The sequence below is a fragment of the Mesoplodon densirostris genome, chromosome 16 (genome assembly GCF_025265405.1).
Source record: "Mesoplodon densirostris isolate mMesDen1 chromosome 16, mMesDen1 primary haplotype, whole genome shotgun sequence".
Lineage (NCBI taxonomy): Eukaryota > Metazoa > Chordata > Mammalia > Artiodactyla > Ziphiidae > Mesoplodon > Mesoplodon densirostris.
In genome coordinates, this window is record NC_082676.1 from 18,149,801 (window position 1) to 18,163,737 (window position 13,937).

A 13,937-nucleotide genomic window follows, 5' to 3' on the forward strand; every position below is an offset into this window, starting at 1 on the left:
CAGATAATTCTTATCAGGATGCTACACTTGGACACTGCTCTATGGCCACATTGTCCAATGTGATGGCCAGTAGCCACACAGGGTCCCTGTGCTTTTGAAATGTGGCTAGTCCAAATGGAGATGTACCATATGGTAAAATATATACTTGATTTCTAAGACCTAATATGAATAAAAGAATATAAAATATTTCATTAAGTTTTTATGTTGATTGCAGGTTGAAATGATAACATTTTACATCTACTGGGTTTAACAAAATGTATTACTAAAATTAATTTTACTTTATGTTCTTATTTTCTTCCTTTAATGTGACTATTAGAAAATTGAAAATTATGTATGTGGCTTAAATTTGATTTCTATTGGATAGCGATGCTCCAGAGCATCAGCCATGGAGTATTGGGAGGCTGGGATCATCTGTAAGGTGGATGCTAACAGCAGAAGTGCTGACCAAGCTCACACGCCTTCTGCTTTCCTCCCCTGATGTTCCTCCATATGGACTCCACCCAGCTTCCTGGGTGAGGCGCTGATATGTTTGTTTGCTGGTTCCTTGTACAGATCAACTACAAGGCCGTGGGCTCATTGGACCCGAATGCCGACCTCTCCAGCCAGAGGGGCAAAGTGTTCAAGCTTCGGAATGAAACCCACCACCTCTTTGTGGGTCTGTACCCCGGGACCACCTACTCTTTCACCATCAAGGCCAGCACAGCAAAGGGCTTTGGGCCCCCTGTTACCACCAGGATCGCCACCAAAATTTCAGGTATCTGTCCTAGAAAGGGGAAAGGAAGAAAGGTGGTGGTGGTGGTGTTTTCCATTCCTAATATTCCTGGGAGTGAAAAAGGGCAGAGCCAACCATCACCATGTGACTTTGGAGCAACAAGGACAGTGCAGTCCCTTGTGTGTCACTGCTGTAATCTCATGGAGAAAACCTAATCCATGAACTTCCTAAAGTATAAAAAATATATCCATTCAACTAGACCAGAGGGAATGCTGAGTGATTCACCAGATAATTTATCTAGCACACAGTTGCCTTAAATAGTACATTTTCCCCATACAGATTGATTTGTAAAAATGTGATTGATTTTCAGGAGTATTCCTTTTGGCAGTGCAGGGCACAGCACAGGTTCTTATGAAACGTCTGATGAATGAATGAACAAACAAATGAGTGACTGTTACAGAGCCATAGCAGTCCAGGATGTCACCTGCCATCGCCAGTAGGGTGCCCTCCCCCACCAGACAGCATCAAAGCAGAATTATCTCAGACCCCTTCTTTTTACAATTTACATTTTTTCAGAATACGCATGCAGTTCTTTTTTTTTTTTTTTTTTTTTTTTATGTTGAAATTTTTTATTTTGCTGAAATGTACAAACAATATAACAGTCCACATTCTATGCTTTCTAAACATGTAACCACTGATGATTTCCATAAGATGCTGTTGTTCTTCACAGTTCAGATGTTTGATCTTCTGTGAAAGCCCAACATGCCTTCCTTTCTACCCACCAGATTAGTCTTTTTCAGAAGTCTTGCCGTATGTTTTCTTTGTTTGCCTCTCCATGTTGCTGCTTCATTTGAAAGAGTTCATTTTCTAATTGTACAATAGTCCTTTCAATCTCATAATTCTTACTGACCAGGGATACCCAAGTTGACTCCATTTCTCTTAATTTAGATCCAGCTGTAAGTTGCATGTTCTTTCGCTGCCAGTTTAAGTCTTGAATATGTTTCCTTAACTTCTGGAGCTCTTTCTGTGCATGTTCAATCATATGAACTAGATTTTCATTATACACTTTCCAGGCATTGCATCCATGCTGTGACATTAGTTCCAGATTCTCAATTCGAACCGCTTGATGCTCTAACTGGGCCATAGAATTGTTTACGCATTCTTGCCACGCAGTAATGTCATTTTTCTGACCCGAGGAAGGGGCTGGAAGTTCATATCGTTTCATACTGAGCAATTCAATTGGTTGTCGAGCAGCCAATCTTTCAAATTCATTTCTCATTATGTCGGTTTCAAAAGCGGAATAATCCGGGGCTGTCAGGTAGCTCAGGTAGTTCTTGGTAGGTCGGTATCTGCGTGTTTCCTCCTCCACCAATGCCGCAGCCGCTTCCCGCACACCAGGCGCTTCATAACCTTGGTCAAAATACGGCAGCGCATCCACCACCACCTCTCCAGCCACCAAACCCGTACCCGCCATTCTTAGGTTCCACGCATGCAGTTCTGATCTGCATCCATATTTTCCATAGATACAGACCCACCGTGTTTTTTGTAGCTTAATGTTTCCACTTATCCTTAAACCATAAGCATCTTCCATGTTGCTACATTGCTTTCATTATAATGTTCTGTCAAGTGGATGGACGTAATTTAATTAAACATTCCCCTGTGGTTGGATATATTCGGTGCTTCCATGTTTTTATAAAATAACGCTTCAATAAACATGTTACAGAATAAAGTTTAATTTCTTGGCTTGGATTATGACTTTAGGATTAAATTCCAGAAATTGAAATACTGAATTAAAACCGATGTGGGTTTAATAGCCCTTAATACAAATGGCTAAATTACCTTCCCAAGGGATTAGATTTAGTTACACTTCTATCAGAAGGGAGGGTCTCAGGAAGAAAAAGAAAGATAAGAGGAACTAGTTAATCACTGCTGTAATTTGCATTTGCATTTTAAACATGTTTAGGGTTGACATTCACATCTGCATTCACATCTTTAAGTACTTATATTTCTTGCATTCATCTGTTTATTTGGTATGGAACTTCTTGATTCATGAGGGTTACCAGCCACATCATTGCTACCCTTCTCCAGACTCTTCTGTACCTTGAAGGAACCTACGGGCAGGTTGGAAGTCAGGCCCTCCTTTGCTGAAAGCGTGGGATGCCATGTGACTCTCATCCTACCCTTCCCCAAACACCTCCCTTCTAGGCATCCTGAGTGTCTTGAGGGAGGTGATGAGAAGGGTTTGGGACCTTTGCTAAGCTCCCTTCTCTCTGTTCTCTGTCCAGCTCCATCGATGCCTGAATATGACACAGACACCCCACTGAATGAAACAGACACGACCATCACAGTGATGCTGAAGCCCGCTCAGTCTCGGGGAGCCCCTGTCAGGTGAGGAGGGTGCTTAACCTGGCGTTTGCCATTTTCCTTCTCTGCACCGTGCACGTTTCCAGCTGAATGATGTCACTGGCAATGCCCATGGGCAAGACTGGCCAGGAGCAAGGCTTCCTGGAGGAAAAGGGTCCGCAGCCCCAAGCCCCGTTCAGAGGGGCTACTGAGCCAGGAGCCCTGTCTCCCTACTGTGGGCCACTGGGACTGGTTTAGCGGGAATGTGCTGATGGGGACCTGAGGAGGACTGGGAGAGAACTTTCTGGAACACACCTATGGTAAATGTATTTAGTCCGGTTGGAGGCCCAGAAACACAGTATCCTGGAAAGATCACCTTTATGTATCCAACTGCCATTAACAGACAAGTAGATAGATTCACTGAATGCTAAAAACAACCTGTTCAGAGATTATGAATGGGACGTGACCTCAGGGCTGGTCCAGTTTATGGCCTTGGTGTTCCACAGGGGACTTGAATTCAGAGTCATACTGCTGATTTTAACAAGAGGCTGCTGGAGTCCAGGAGTGTACCTATAGCCCAGGCAGTGAAAGCATCTCAGTAGCTAAGCTGATCCCATGGAAGTCCATGGGCTCACGGCTGTCAGGAAGGTGGTCATCTCTTTTAAATAAGCTACACTATGTACAAGGGCAGCAGCTCCGATGTTGACTGCTGGCTTTTGCTCAGAGCTCAAGGGACTACAGACCCTGAAAGCCAAGCAAGAGTGTTGGGTAGAACAGCTTTCAAGTTAGCTCAGTTCAGTTCAACGAGCATGCATGGAGTATTTTATATGCCAGGAATGAAGTGGCACACAGGGGATGAAAACGATTCACTTATTCATTCATTCGATAAACGTTTCTTGAGCACTCACTCGTGTCAGGCACTGTTTAAGTGCTTGGGACAGGCTAGTGAACTAACTGTGTATAACTCATGCTCTAAAGAAAGTCAAACTCTAGTTAGGGAGACAGAAATGTGAAAACATAACTGCACTACAGTGTATGTTTGTGGAGATGCACATAGGCCATTACAAGAGCTCACAGCAGAGAAGTCCCAGAGGAGGTGACACTGAGCTATATCTTAAATGTGGTCTAAGATCTCCCCAGAGTGGTAACAGGGTCCAGCATGAACAAGGCATGGAGGAAAGAGGAAGCTTGACATGGTGGGGCGCAACCAGGAATCGTTAGATTTGCCTTAGCATAAAGGTCAAGGCAGGAGTGGTGGGGTGGGAGCAAGGGCCACGTTTGAGAAGCTCAACCTTGTTTGAGGGGCCCTGGGGAGCCACTGAATAGCCACATGCAGTGTCTCTTTTATGATACTGTAGGCTGGGAGACCAGCCGGGAAGGAGGCTCTTGAGATGCTCTAGTTACCTGTTGGCCAACCCGGGTCCAACTCTACCCAGGAATTATAGGCACTGGAGCAGATAGAATCAGCTGCCAGTTTGGAAGTTCCCATCTATTCTGTAGACTTCGGAAAGTGTTCTATCCTAAGTAAGGTGGGTCTTCAGGCCTTCAGACAGGTGTGGATAGAGGTTGTGGGCACTGAACTCAGAACATTTGCCATATATTCCACACAAAGGTTGTTCCAGGACTGTCCTACCTGTGATGAGCCAGAGCGGATGGTGGCTCTGACACCAAACAAGGAGTTGTTGAGTTACTGTGTTTCTTCCTGTTACTCTTATGCCACATTGTCATTTATTTCCCTCTATACACTGAGATACATTATCCTCCTTTTCAGATGAAGAGTCTGAGGCTCAGAAATGCGCGCAAGGGCGCACAGACAGGGAGTAGGAAGGCTGAGCTTGAACACACGTCCTCCAGGTGCCCAGTCGCACATTCCGTCTTGGCCACCCACGTCTCACCTCCCCTTCACAGCTCTTACCTCTGTCATACAGCAGCATTGGGCATGTTTCAGAGTCTCAGAAAGCTTCCCGGATGGCAGGAGTCTGGCCCAGAAAAGAGAAGCTCAGTATTGTACAAGTGAGCAGCTGACCCAGGGTCAGAGGCCAGATCTGCCCTAAAACCCAGGACCTTTCTGTGGTAGACCCAAGGGTCACCTTTCATTGCTACAAGCCTACAAAACTGTCAGCAAAAGAACCTGGTCAGCTGGCACCCCACTGTGTGGCTTCTTGGTGGCTGTGGATTCAGCCCAGCTTCCCACAGTCTTCTGGCTGCTGTGTGGGACAATGAAAAGGATGTGAGTTCGGTGGCAGTGAACCTGGGTTCAAATGCTGATCTAATGCTGCTGTGTGACCTTGGGCAAGATACTTAATCTCTCTGAACCTCAGTTTTCCTTATCTGGAAAGAATACACTGGCGATATTTCACCAAAGCTTAATGAGGTGGACATGTGAGCCAAAGCAGCGCAGGCTGTCAGAGAGTTAGTTCCTTCGTTAGCTTTGCTTCTTCTCTGTGGAACGTTGGAAGTTCTGTTCAAAATGGTTTTTGCAAGTCCACCCCACTATAGGGTCACAGTGTTACCCGCTTCCTTCCTGTTCAAACTTAGAAAGCTGTTCAAGACCCTGATTTCAGGGTGGGGAAGGAGGTGCTTTGCTTTTTCCTTAAGAGCCCCTAACTTCTTTCTGGCACAAATTCAGAAAAATGTCTTTTCTGATTGTCCTGAGAAATAAGTAATCTGTGTCCTTCCTACTGATAGGAATAAAGTTAATTTTTGTACAGAGGATCAGGGACCCATCCTCAGGATGAATCAGATTATATGTCTGTGAACCTCTGAAAACTCCTCAAAGCCAGCTGAACACAGATGGGAGTAATTATCACCATGTTTTATTGGGCAACTCCTATGATCCAAGAATTTAATCTCTACTAACCTATGAATAGTACTATTATCTCCCTGTTTGAAATGAGGAAACTAAAGTTCACGGTCACAGAGCCTGTAAGTGATGGAGCCAGGACTCGTACCCAGGCCTGCCTGACTCCAGAGACCAGCAAAGTGGTCTTCTGAGCATCCCAAACCGATGTTCTTGGGAAAGCTTTTCTAGCCTCCACAGAGATAAGCCCCTTACACTTTCCTCCTGAGCCTACAGACTTAGTTTGCACATCTGTTTAATGAGCTCATGCATCCTAAGACCACAGTACATTAGCAGGTGGGAATGGAAATGCCCCAGTAGCAGTGAGAAATGACAGTCGGCAGGGTGCGAAAAACAGGACAACTCTACAAAACCGACACAGGGACTCAAGAAACAAGGAGGTCCACGTGCTGTAGCCCCCGCTGCCCCTCACAGCCACGGGTATTCATTTGTTGTTTCTGGTTCACGCTAAAAAATGTACCATTAGGTCCCACGTCTTCAAGTTAAAAGAGCCAGCTAGCTTCCATTTGATGAGCACGCACCAGCCGAGTGCCTGTCGCTATATGTAAACTGTTCGCATCCTCACAGCACTGCCTTAGTAGCCTCCCCATTGTGCAGATATGGAAACTGAGATACGTGGAAGCTAAGGGCATTGACCCAAGCCATGGAAAGAGCAAGTGGTGCAGGCAGAATTTAAACCCCGTTCAGTCGCCCCTAAGCCAACACTCACGTCTCTCTAGCCACGCCACCTCCCGAGGAGAAAGTCATACGGGATGTATTTTGGTGACATTTCCATCGGACAAAAATTGAAAATAAATGTCACTGCTCAAAGGGGCAATGCCTGGTGTCTGGAAGAGTCTGGCTGCTTTTCTTCTCAAGGCTCTAGATCACTGAGGGTGGGTAGACACTGAGTTTCTGGAGTTATTTTCAGACTGTTGCTTGGGCATTTGCCAAGAAGGGAAGAGACTCATCAGTGCCAGCCAACAAGGCTTCCGGGACAGCCGCAGTGACAGCAGTGGAATATCACAGTAGACTTCAGTTACTTTAACCCTTTGTCACCTTGAACTCTGGGCACTGGAGTGCCCCGTGGGAGGCAGCTGACCATTAAGTCATTCAACAGATATTTATTGAGCAGGAACTGAGGTAAGCAATGAGGTTACAGCAGGAAGCAAGAGAGACACACACCTGTCCTGCTGAGGCTTATCATCCAGTAAGTGTACCTGTGAACGGGGCAGGGAGGGGACCGTTAAGCCATTAAGGAAACAGAATAATGAAACCGGCAAAACAAGATAACATGAAGCCAATAGAGACAGTGACTGTACTGACTGAGAGGAAGAGTAGACGGGCTGGAGAGATGGGCACAACCCAGGCAAGCGGACCGGTGTGGAGCCCTGCAGGCAGGGGAAGCACGAGCCTTGAGAAACCAGCAAACTCACTCTGTGACCACAGGACACTGAGACCTCTCCAGATGCACTGGGTCAAGGATGCCCAGAATCGTGTTTTATAGTTGATAGTTCCTTTCATTCCATTGTCGCCTCTGACCGTCACTTACCCAGTGGGTAAGCTGCACAGGAAATACCATCTCCATTTTAGAGGAGAAGCTGAAATCTAAGATGTTAAGTGATTGGCCCAAGGTCACGTAGAGCCAGTCCACGGACCTAGCTTCCTGCCTCTGAGTTCATTGTTCTGAGGTCCTCGTGCCTGGGATGTCACATGATGCCTGGGTGACCTTCTGGTGGGATGCTGTGGAGTGAACCTCTTCCACCTAGGGAACGAGGGGTAGACAAGGCAATTCTGGTCGCGTGGGCGCAGCCAGTAACTTGTGAAGCCCAGCATAACTCTCTGAGTGGAGAGTCTGCCTGTTCCCCAGCAGACTCACCTGAGCCTCAGCCTCCAGGCCACCCGCACACAGGCCTGGTTGAGCCAAACTCCAGCCCCTGCTGTACTGCTCGCTGCGCCTCTGAATCCCTGTGGCTCTGACTCTGACTGGTAGGACTGAGCATGCAGGGAGGCGAGGCGGCGGGGAGGAAAGATGGCCGCGCGGGGCTCCTGCCCCCCCCCCCATCGCTCCAGCCAAACCACCTTGGCAGCGTGGCCTCTTTTTCTCATACTCCACAATGGAGATGTATTGCTTTTGCATTGCTTTCCCCAGGCCTTCAAAGATTTATTGGTTTTTAAGTGACAGAATCCCAGAATTGCTTAAAAGATCAATCACACAGTGACTAGAATCTAATATTCAGCTCAGCACACGCCTACACCCCACCTGTCATGCTGATGGAACTGTTGTAACCTTCATAAGAAAGTAACTCGGCCGTGAATTAATCACCCATAATGCAGTCCCTGAAGGGGAGAGTCCAGGGCAGAGCCCCAGATTCTGTAGCAGACCCTCCTCTGGATCCCCAGTGGGCTTCCTTGAAGATGCCTTCCCCACCCCAGCCCCTGCTATCTCCTTCCCATCCCGTCAGTCCCTGGGAGCTTTGGGATTAGCTCTTTCTTCTCTCTCTGCCACTCTCCACCCCGCTCTCCTGACCTGCCAGGACGGCTTTCTGGTCTGCCTGTCGTAAGTTCCTCTTTCTTCAATCCCTCCCCCACCGAGGGACTGTTGGACTGGTCTTTTGGAAGCACAGATTGGATCAAGTTAACTTTCCTGCTTACAATTCTTAAATGGGTCACTGGCTTCCTACCACATTATGTTCAGGCTTCTTAGCATGGAATTCAAGGTCCATCTGAATCTGGTTCTGACCTTCGTTCCTGATTCCGTTTCCTTTGACTTTGTCCCTCTAGCAGGTTTTACTCAACAGCGCCATGTACGCTTCCTTCATCATCCTTTCATGAGCTTTTAATTGTGTTATATACATTTGTTTGTATGTTTTCTTTGGTTTCGTTTCTTGCGTGCCCCTCACTAGACTGTGAGCTCCGGGCAACCTGGAAGTTTGACACTAATGGATTCCTTTCCCTGGGACAGGGTCTGGCTTTCGTAGGTCGTTCAAAAGACAAACAAAAAACAGAAAAAAACAATAGCTAAGTAAGTAAGGAATTCAGCAAATCTGGTGGTACCTGGTAGATACAGGGTACTGGGACAGTTGAGATGCACTTTACAGGCCCTGCCTTTACCTGCCTCCTTTCCTGTGAGAGCTCAGTCCAATGGAAATGCCTGCATTGATGGAAATGTCCTATATCTGCTGTCTGATAGAGTCGTCACTAACGACACGTGGCTATTAAGCACTTGAAATAGGACTAGTGCGACGGAGGAACTGATCTTTAAAATTTTTATTTTCATTAATTTAAATATAAAGAGTCACCCATGCTAGTGGCTACCGTTTGGATGTGCAGGTCTATAGGTAAGATAAACAGTAAAAGAAACAATGCGCCTGTGTACTTTGTCGGAGGTGTGTATGAGAGTTCAGTGCGGAGGCAGCCGTCATTAGCCTGGTGAGCTCAGGGGCCAGGAGGCCTTCCTGGAGGCAGTATTGCCTGAGACCTGCCAGAGGAGGGGGAGCTTGGCCCAGGAGGAAGCGACATGTGCAGGAGCTGAGGTAGAGGAGGTGCATGTTGTGTTTGGGGCACAGAGATGAGGAGAGAGGCAAAGAAGTGAGCTAGAGCTAGGTAAAGGTCTTCACTTGGGATTTGGACTTTTTCCTGAAGGGTATGGGGAGCATTGGCAGGCAGATGGCCAACTTTTTGTTCTCCTCTAAGCAGTCAAGCCCTTGTCTGTGCCATTCTCTCTACCAGGCATGGCATCCTCCACCTCCCCAGCATCCAGGTCAAATCTGCTGCATCCAGGACCATCTCCCATCCTGCAGCAGGATGCGTCAGCTCTGCCTTGGGCTCCCACGGGGGACTTGCAGTTTCAGTCTCTACCAGCCTGTGACCTCCTTGGGGGCAGGAACTGGGGTCCCACAGGCTCAGACCTGAGATCTCTCATGTTCTTCCTGCCACAGCTGACTTCCCAGTTGGATACGCTGGAACAGCAGAAGCTCCTAGAATGAGATCCCCTTATGCAATTGACTTATCTGATGGCTTAGGGTCAGATTCTTAATTTCTCTGAACCTCAAGCTGCTTGTTGGTAAAATGGGAATACCCATGTCGCAGATTGTTTTAAAGGTCAAATAAGCTAAACTATGTAAAGTGTCATTGGCAGTTGTTCAGTTTGCTCCTGGGGTTGGCCAAGCTGTTGAGACAAGAGGTGGCTGCCTGCCCTGGGTGGTCCTGGCAGGATTATTCTCTGAGTCCTGCTGCAGCCGATGCCTGTTTGCTAGGTGTCCTTTATCACTGTGTAAGCTTCACTGCAAGATTGTGCTGGCGTGCATGTGACGTGTCAGGGAACGTGCAGTTGTCTCCAAGGGTGTCACAGAATCCTCACAACGATTCTCAAAAATGGATTCTCAGATTTGAGCACCTTTCAGAAACACCAAACCAAGCAGACAGGGCTAGGAGGTCTCAACCACTGAAGGGCCAGCAAAACAAGGAGTAAGAGCAGTGCCCTCTACTTGAAGAAGGTGCCACTTGGTGTTGTGAAATCAAAGTGAACAGATCCAGAGCCCCTCAGGAAGGGGTGTGGAGACTCCCATGAGCTCCCTGAACTGAGACCTTATAAATACTGGGACCAGAGTGGGTACATGGAGTCAGAACCAAGCAGGAGAGGTGAGACCAGATCCTAGGAGATGAATCATGTTTATCTGTTCACGCATTCATTTGTTTATCAATTCATTAACTAATTCAGTCAATAAATATCTACTTGGAATTTCAGCAAACAGCCACGTGCCAGACACCGTGCCGAGCTCTGGAGACCCAGAAATGAGCTAAACAGGCCCACACGCTGCTGCCATCCTAGTGGCAGATACAGCTCTGAACTAACACTGCCACTGACATTCGTGACAGACTGTTGGCAGCTGTAGACCATTCTCATGGGGTCCATGTCACCCCCCCATCCCACCTCTGAGTTCAGCTGTGGCTAAGCTGGATAGTTCCGTGCCAAGTTATAGGATCCCACCTCCAGCACCAGCGCCCACCCTTTTTTTTTTTCTGCCTTTTGGCCCTAATTCTTTCTCCAAAGCCCCACGGATCTGGCTTAGTCTGAGCAAGCAGGTACAGCTCAGGCATGCAAATAATTTAGTGCTACAGGGGAACTCTCAGCCAATGTGGGATGAGAATCCAGGCATCAGAGCCTTGCCTCCCATCCTTTGAAAGGACCATTCTGAAGTGCATGCCACACGGTTCCTCACACATCCCCAGGAGGACTGAGCCCCGGCTTCCCACAATGGGAGCCTGCTCGACAGTGCACACTTTGTTGGTTTTTCTTCCTTCTTTGTCTCACTTTTTCCTATAAGAGGTGGATCAGCCCCAGATGGGGCGGTCAAGAGATAACGTGAGAGAAACTGAAAGGCCGGTAGGACTGCAGTGGGGGAGAAAATGCAAGAGAGGACGGCGCGTGATGAGATTGGATGTGAGAGGGCCAGGTAACCCAGGGCTGTGTTATTACCGTAGCAAGGACTTTTATACTAAGAGCAATGAGGCATCAGAGAAAGGATTTTAAGCAAGTGAGCAGTATGATCCATCTTTTTTTTTTTTTTTTTTTTTTTTTTTTGCGGTACGCGGGCCTCTCACTGCTGTGGCCTCTCCCGTCGTGGGGCACAGGCTCCAGACGCGCAGGTTCAGCGGCCATGGCTCACGGGCCCAGCCGCTCCGCGGCATGTGGGATCTTCCCAGACCGGGGCACGAACCCGTGTCCCCTGCATCAGCAGGCGGACTTTCAACCACTGCGCCACCAGGGAAGCCCAGATCTATCTTTTTTAAAAAGGTCTTTCTGGCATCGGTGTGGAGAACAGATCAGAGAGGACAAGAGCGGTCCAGAAGGAAGAGTTGGGATCAGTTATCGTTGTCCCAATGAGAAATGAAGGTGATGGACGTCCAGTAGTTGAGGAGGTAGCAGGGGCGAGCCTTGGCGATGGCTCCTCTGTGGGGCGGGGGGTGGGTATAAAGGACAAAGACATTGTCCAGGGTGGCTCCCAGGTTTCTAGATTGGTTAATGGGATGGATGATGGTGCCATTCTCTGAGCAGAGGAACACAGAGGGAGGGAAAGGTCTATGAGGATACTTTCTCCAGGAGGGGCCAACGGTGGCAAAGGTGGTCTGGGAACTGAAAGGGAGAGTTACGAACCAACTGGGCACAGACAGGCCGGGACCAGATGCATGGTTTGGCAAGCCCTGGGGACCTCTGGGGGACCTTCTCCAAGGTCAGTTAGGACTTGCGGCTCGCTCTCCTGGGCTGCTTGAGGCATAGTGCACAGAGGGTGCAGCTCTAGCTTGGAGGGCCAGGGGTATGTCACACTGAATACTAGGAGCCAGTGTGACATGGCAAATGGCTTCTAAGGTCACTGCAAGTTCTCTTCACTGCCTGATGAGAATTCATGATCCAGCTGCATTTGACAGGTACAGCTAGTTAAGACTAGAAATTCTGAAATACAGAGTGATGAGCTACAGTACGAACTGGAGATCCAGCCAGCTTTTAAAGAAAGGAGAAAGTTTGTTGGGAAGTAAAGGAAACAATTGCCAAATTTCCTCCAGGATTCCTTTAATAACTGTGAAGCCCAGAGTGGGATCATGTGAAGCCATCGCAGTAGGGTTTTGCTGGTCCCTGGAGCTGCAGTGAGCAAAACTGGCATCATTACCATCTGATTCTCAGATATCAGCATGTGATGGTGTCCTATTAAGGTAGGGGAAATGAACATTCAGAGGACTTATTAACATGGCGCAGCCTGAGGAATTCATGAGTCCCTGTCCACGTTGGTAGAGATGAGAAACTGCAATTACATTTAGATGTTCTTTCTCGAAACATCACTTGTTTCACTTCGTTCCCCAGCTCTCTGGGCTGCCTCTGCCGGGGTCTGGAGATGAGGAGTACTGTGATGTGGGGAGATGGGAAAGAGGCACTCCCCTGTAAACTGTGAGATTTAGCTCTGCAAGTAACAGCACTTGTTGCCAAGTCTCACAGCCTGCTGGGATTTCATCACGCCGGATTAGAAGAGAGATGGAGCCACATAGGAGAAGAAGCAACCCAAAATAAGGAAAAATGGGATACATGCTACTGCAGAGCTATACCCACTGGGGCTGTCCCACACTCTAAATATGGCAGCTAATGGAACGTGTAACTGTGATTAAAGAGACTTGTAACTACTACCAGTGAAACTACCAAGGGGACTCCAAGTGTGGCACAGAGCTGCACTCAGAAAGGTCATCCAGGAAAACAAAAGGGAAGAAGGGTGAAACCCAAATAATTTCAGTGGGTTTGCATTCACTTCAGCACATCCTAGCTGCATTGCAGGTCTTCTTTGATCAGCCCCTCAAACAACCCAGCTTCCCAAGAATTGGCTCTGATATTAAAGGATGCTGGATCATGTTCCTTAGGCTCAAAACAAGGAGGAAAAAACAGGTATTTCAGGAGGAATATTTTAAATGGAGCAGGCGCAGTTGCTGAACCATGAAGAACGAAGGAGTGTTCTATTTTGGACCGTCTGCCATCTGGACAGATGGAGACAGAGACTGTTACTGGTGTGAGGGAAAGGAGAGTGTGGTCGTCATGTTCACCTCCTACCATAGGACTATTTAAGTTCCCCAAACCTGGAGTGCTGGAGAGGCATCAGAGCAGGGGGTTTCGATTTGGGAATCATTAACATCCAGGTGGTGTTTGAAGCATGGGAGGAGTGGATGAGCTTACCCAGGAAGAGTGTAGACTAACAAGACAGAGCTCTGTGAAACTCTATCAAGGAACCACACAGGAGACGGAGAAGGAGTGGCCAAAGAGGTAGAAGAAACACCAGGGAAGAGTTAAAACATGAAAACCAAAGGAAGAATAATTTAAAGAAAAGGAGATGGTTGACATGTTGTGATTTGATTTTCTCTAAGAGCTCCAAGCAGCTCTTACAGTAGAAAAGAAGGAAGACACATAACTCGACCCAGGACATGGGAAAAGGAAGATGATGATATCAACCAAAGTGCTTTAAAGTGGACCATATGGTCCAGGCTTGATTTAAAATGCCTATG

At 47.6% G+C, this 13,937-nt stretch overlaps 2 protein-coding genes across 2 annotated transcripts in view; one reads left to right on the top strand and one right to left on the bottom strand.

The window, feature by feature from the left end:
• Positions 1–13,937, top strand: part of PTPRT (protein tyrosine phosphatase receptor type T) — an 825,916-nt gene that overhangs the window by 536,997 nt on the left and 274,982 nt on the right. The window contains exons 12-13 of the mRNA XM_060079174.1: positions 553–754; positions 2,998–3,100. Of these exons, the coding sequence (XP_059935157.1) occupies positions 553–754; positions 2,998–3,100 (305 nt within the window). The remainder of the gene's footprint in view (positions 1–552; positions 755–2,997; positions 3,101–13,937) is intronic.
• Positions 1,336–2,190, bottom strand: LOC132477096 (pre-mRNA-splicing factor SPF27). Its single transcript, XM_060079396.1, has one exon. It carries the CDS (start codon positions 2,184–2,186, stop codon positions 1,509–1,511), a length of 678 nt encoding a protein of 225 aa, XP_059935379.1. The 5' UTR covers positions 2,187–2,190; the 3' UTR covers positions 1,336–1,508.

Excerpts from the sequence above, each read along its gene's own strand:
- LOC132477096 (XM_060079396.1), bottom strand. The coding sequence starts at position 2,186 with ATGGCGGGTACGGGTTTGGTGGCTGGAGAGGTGGTGGTGGATGCGCTG.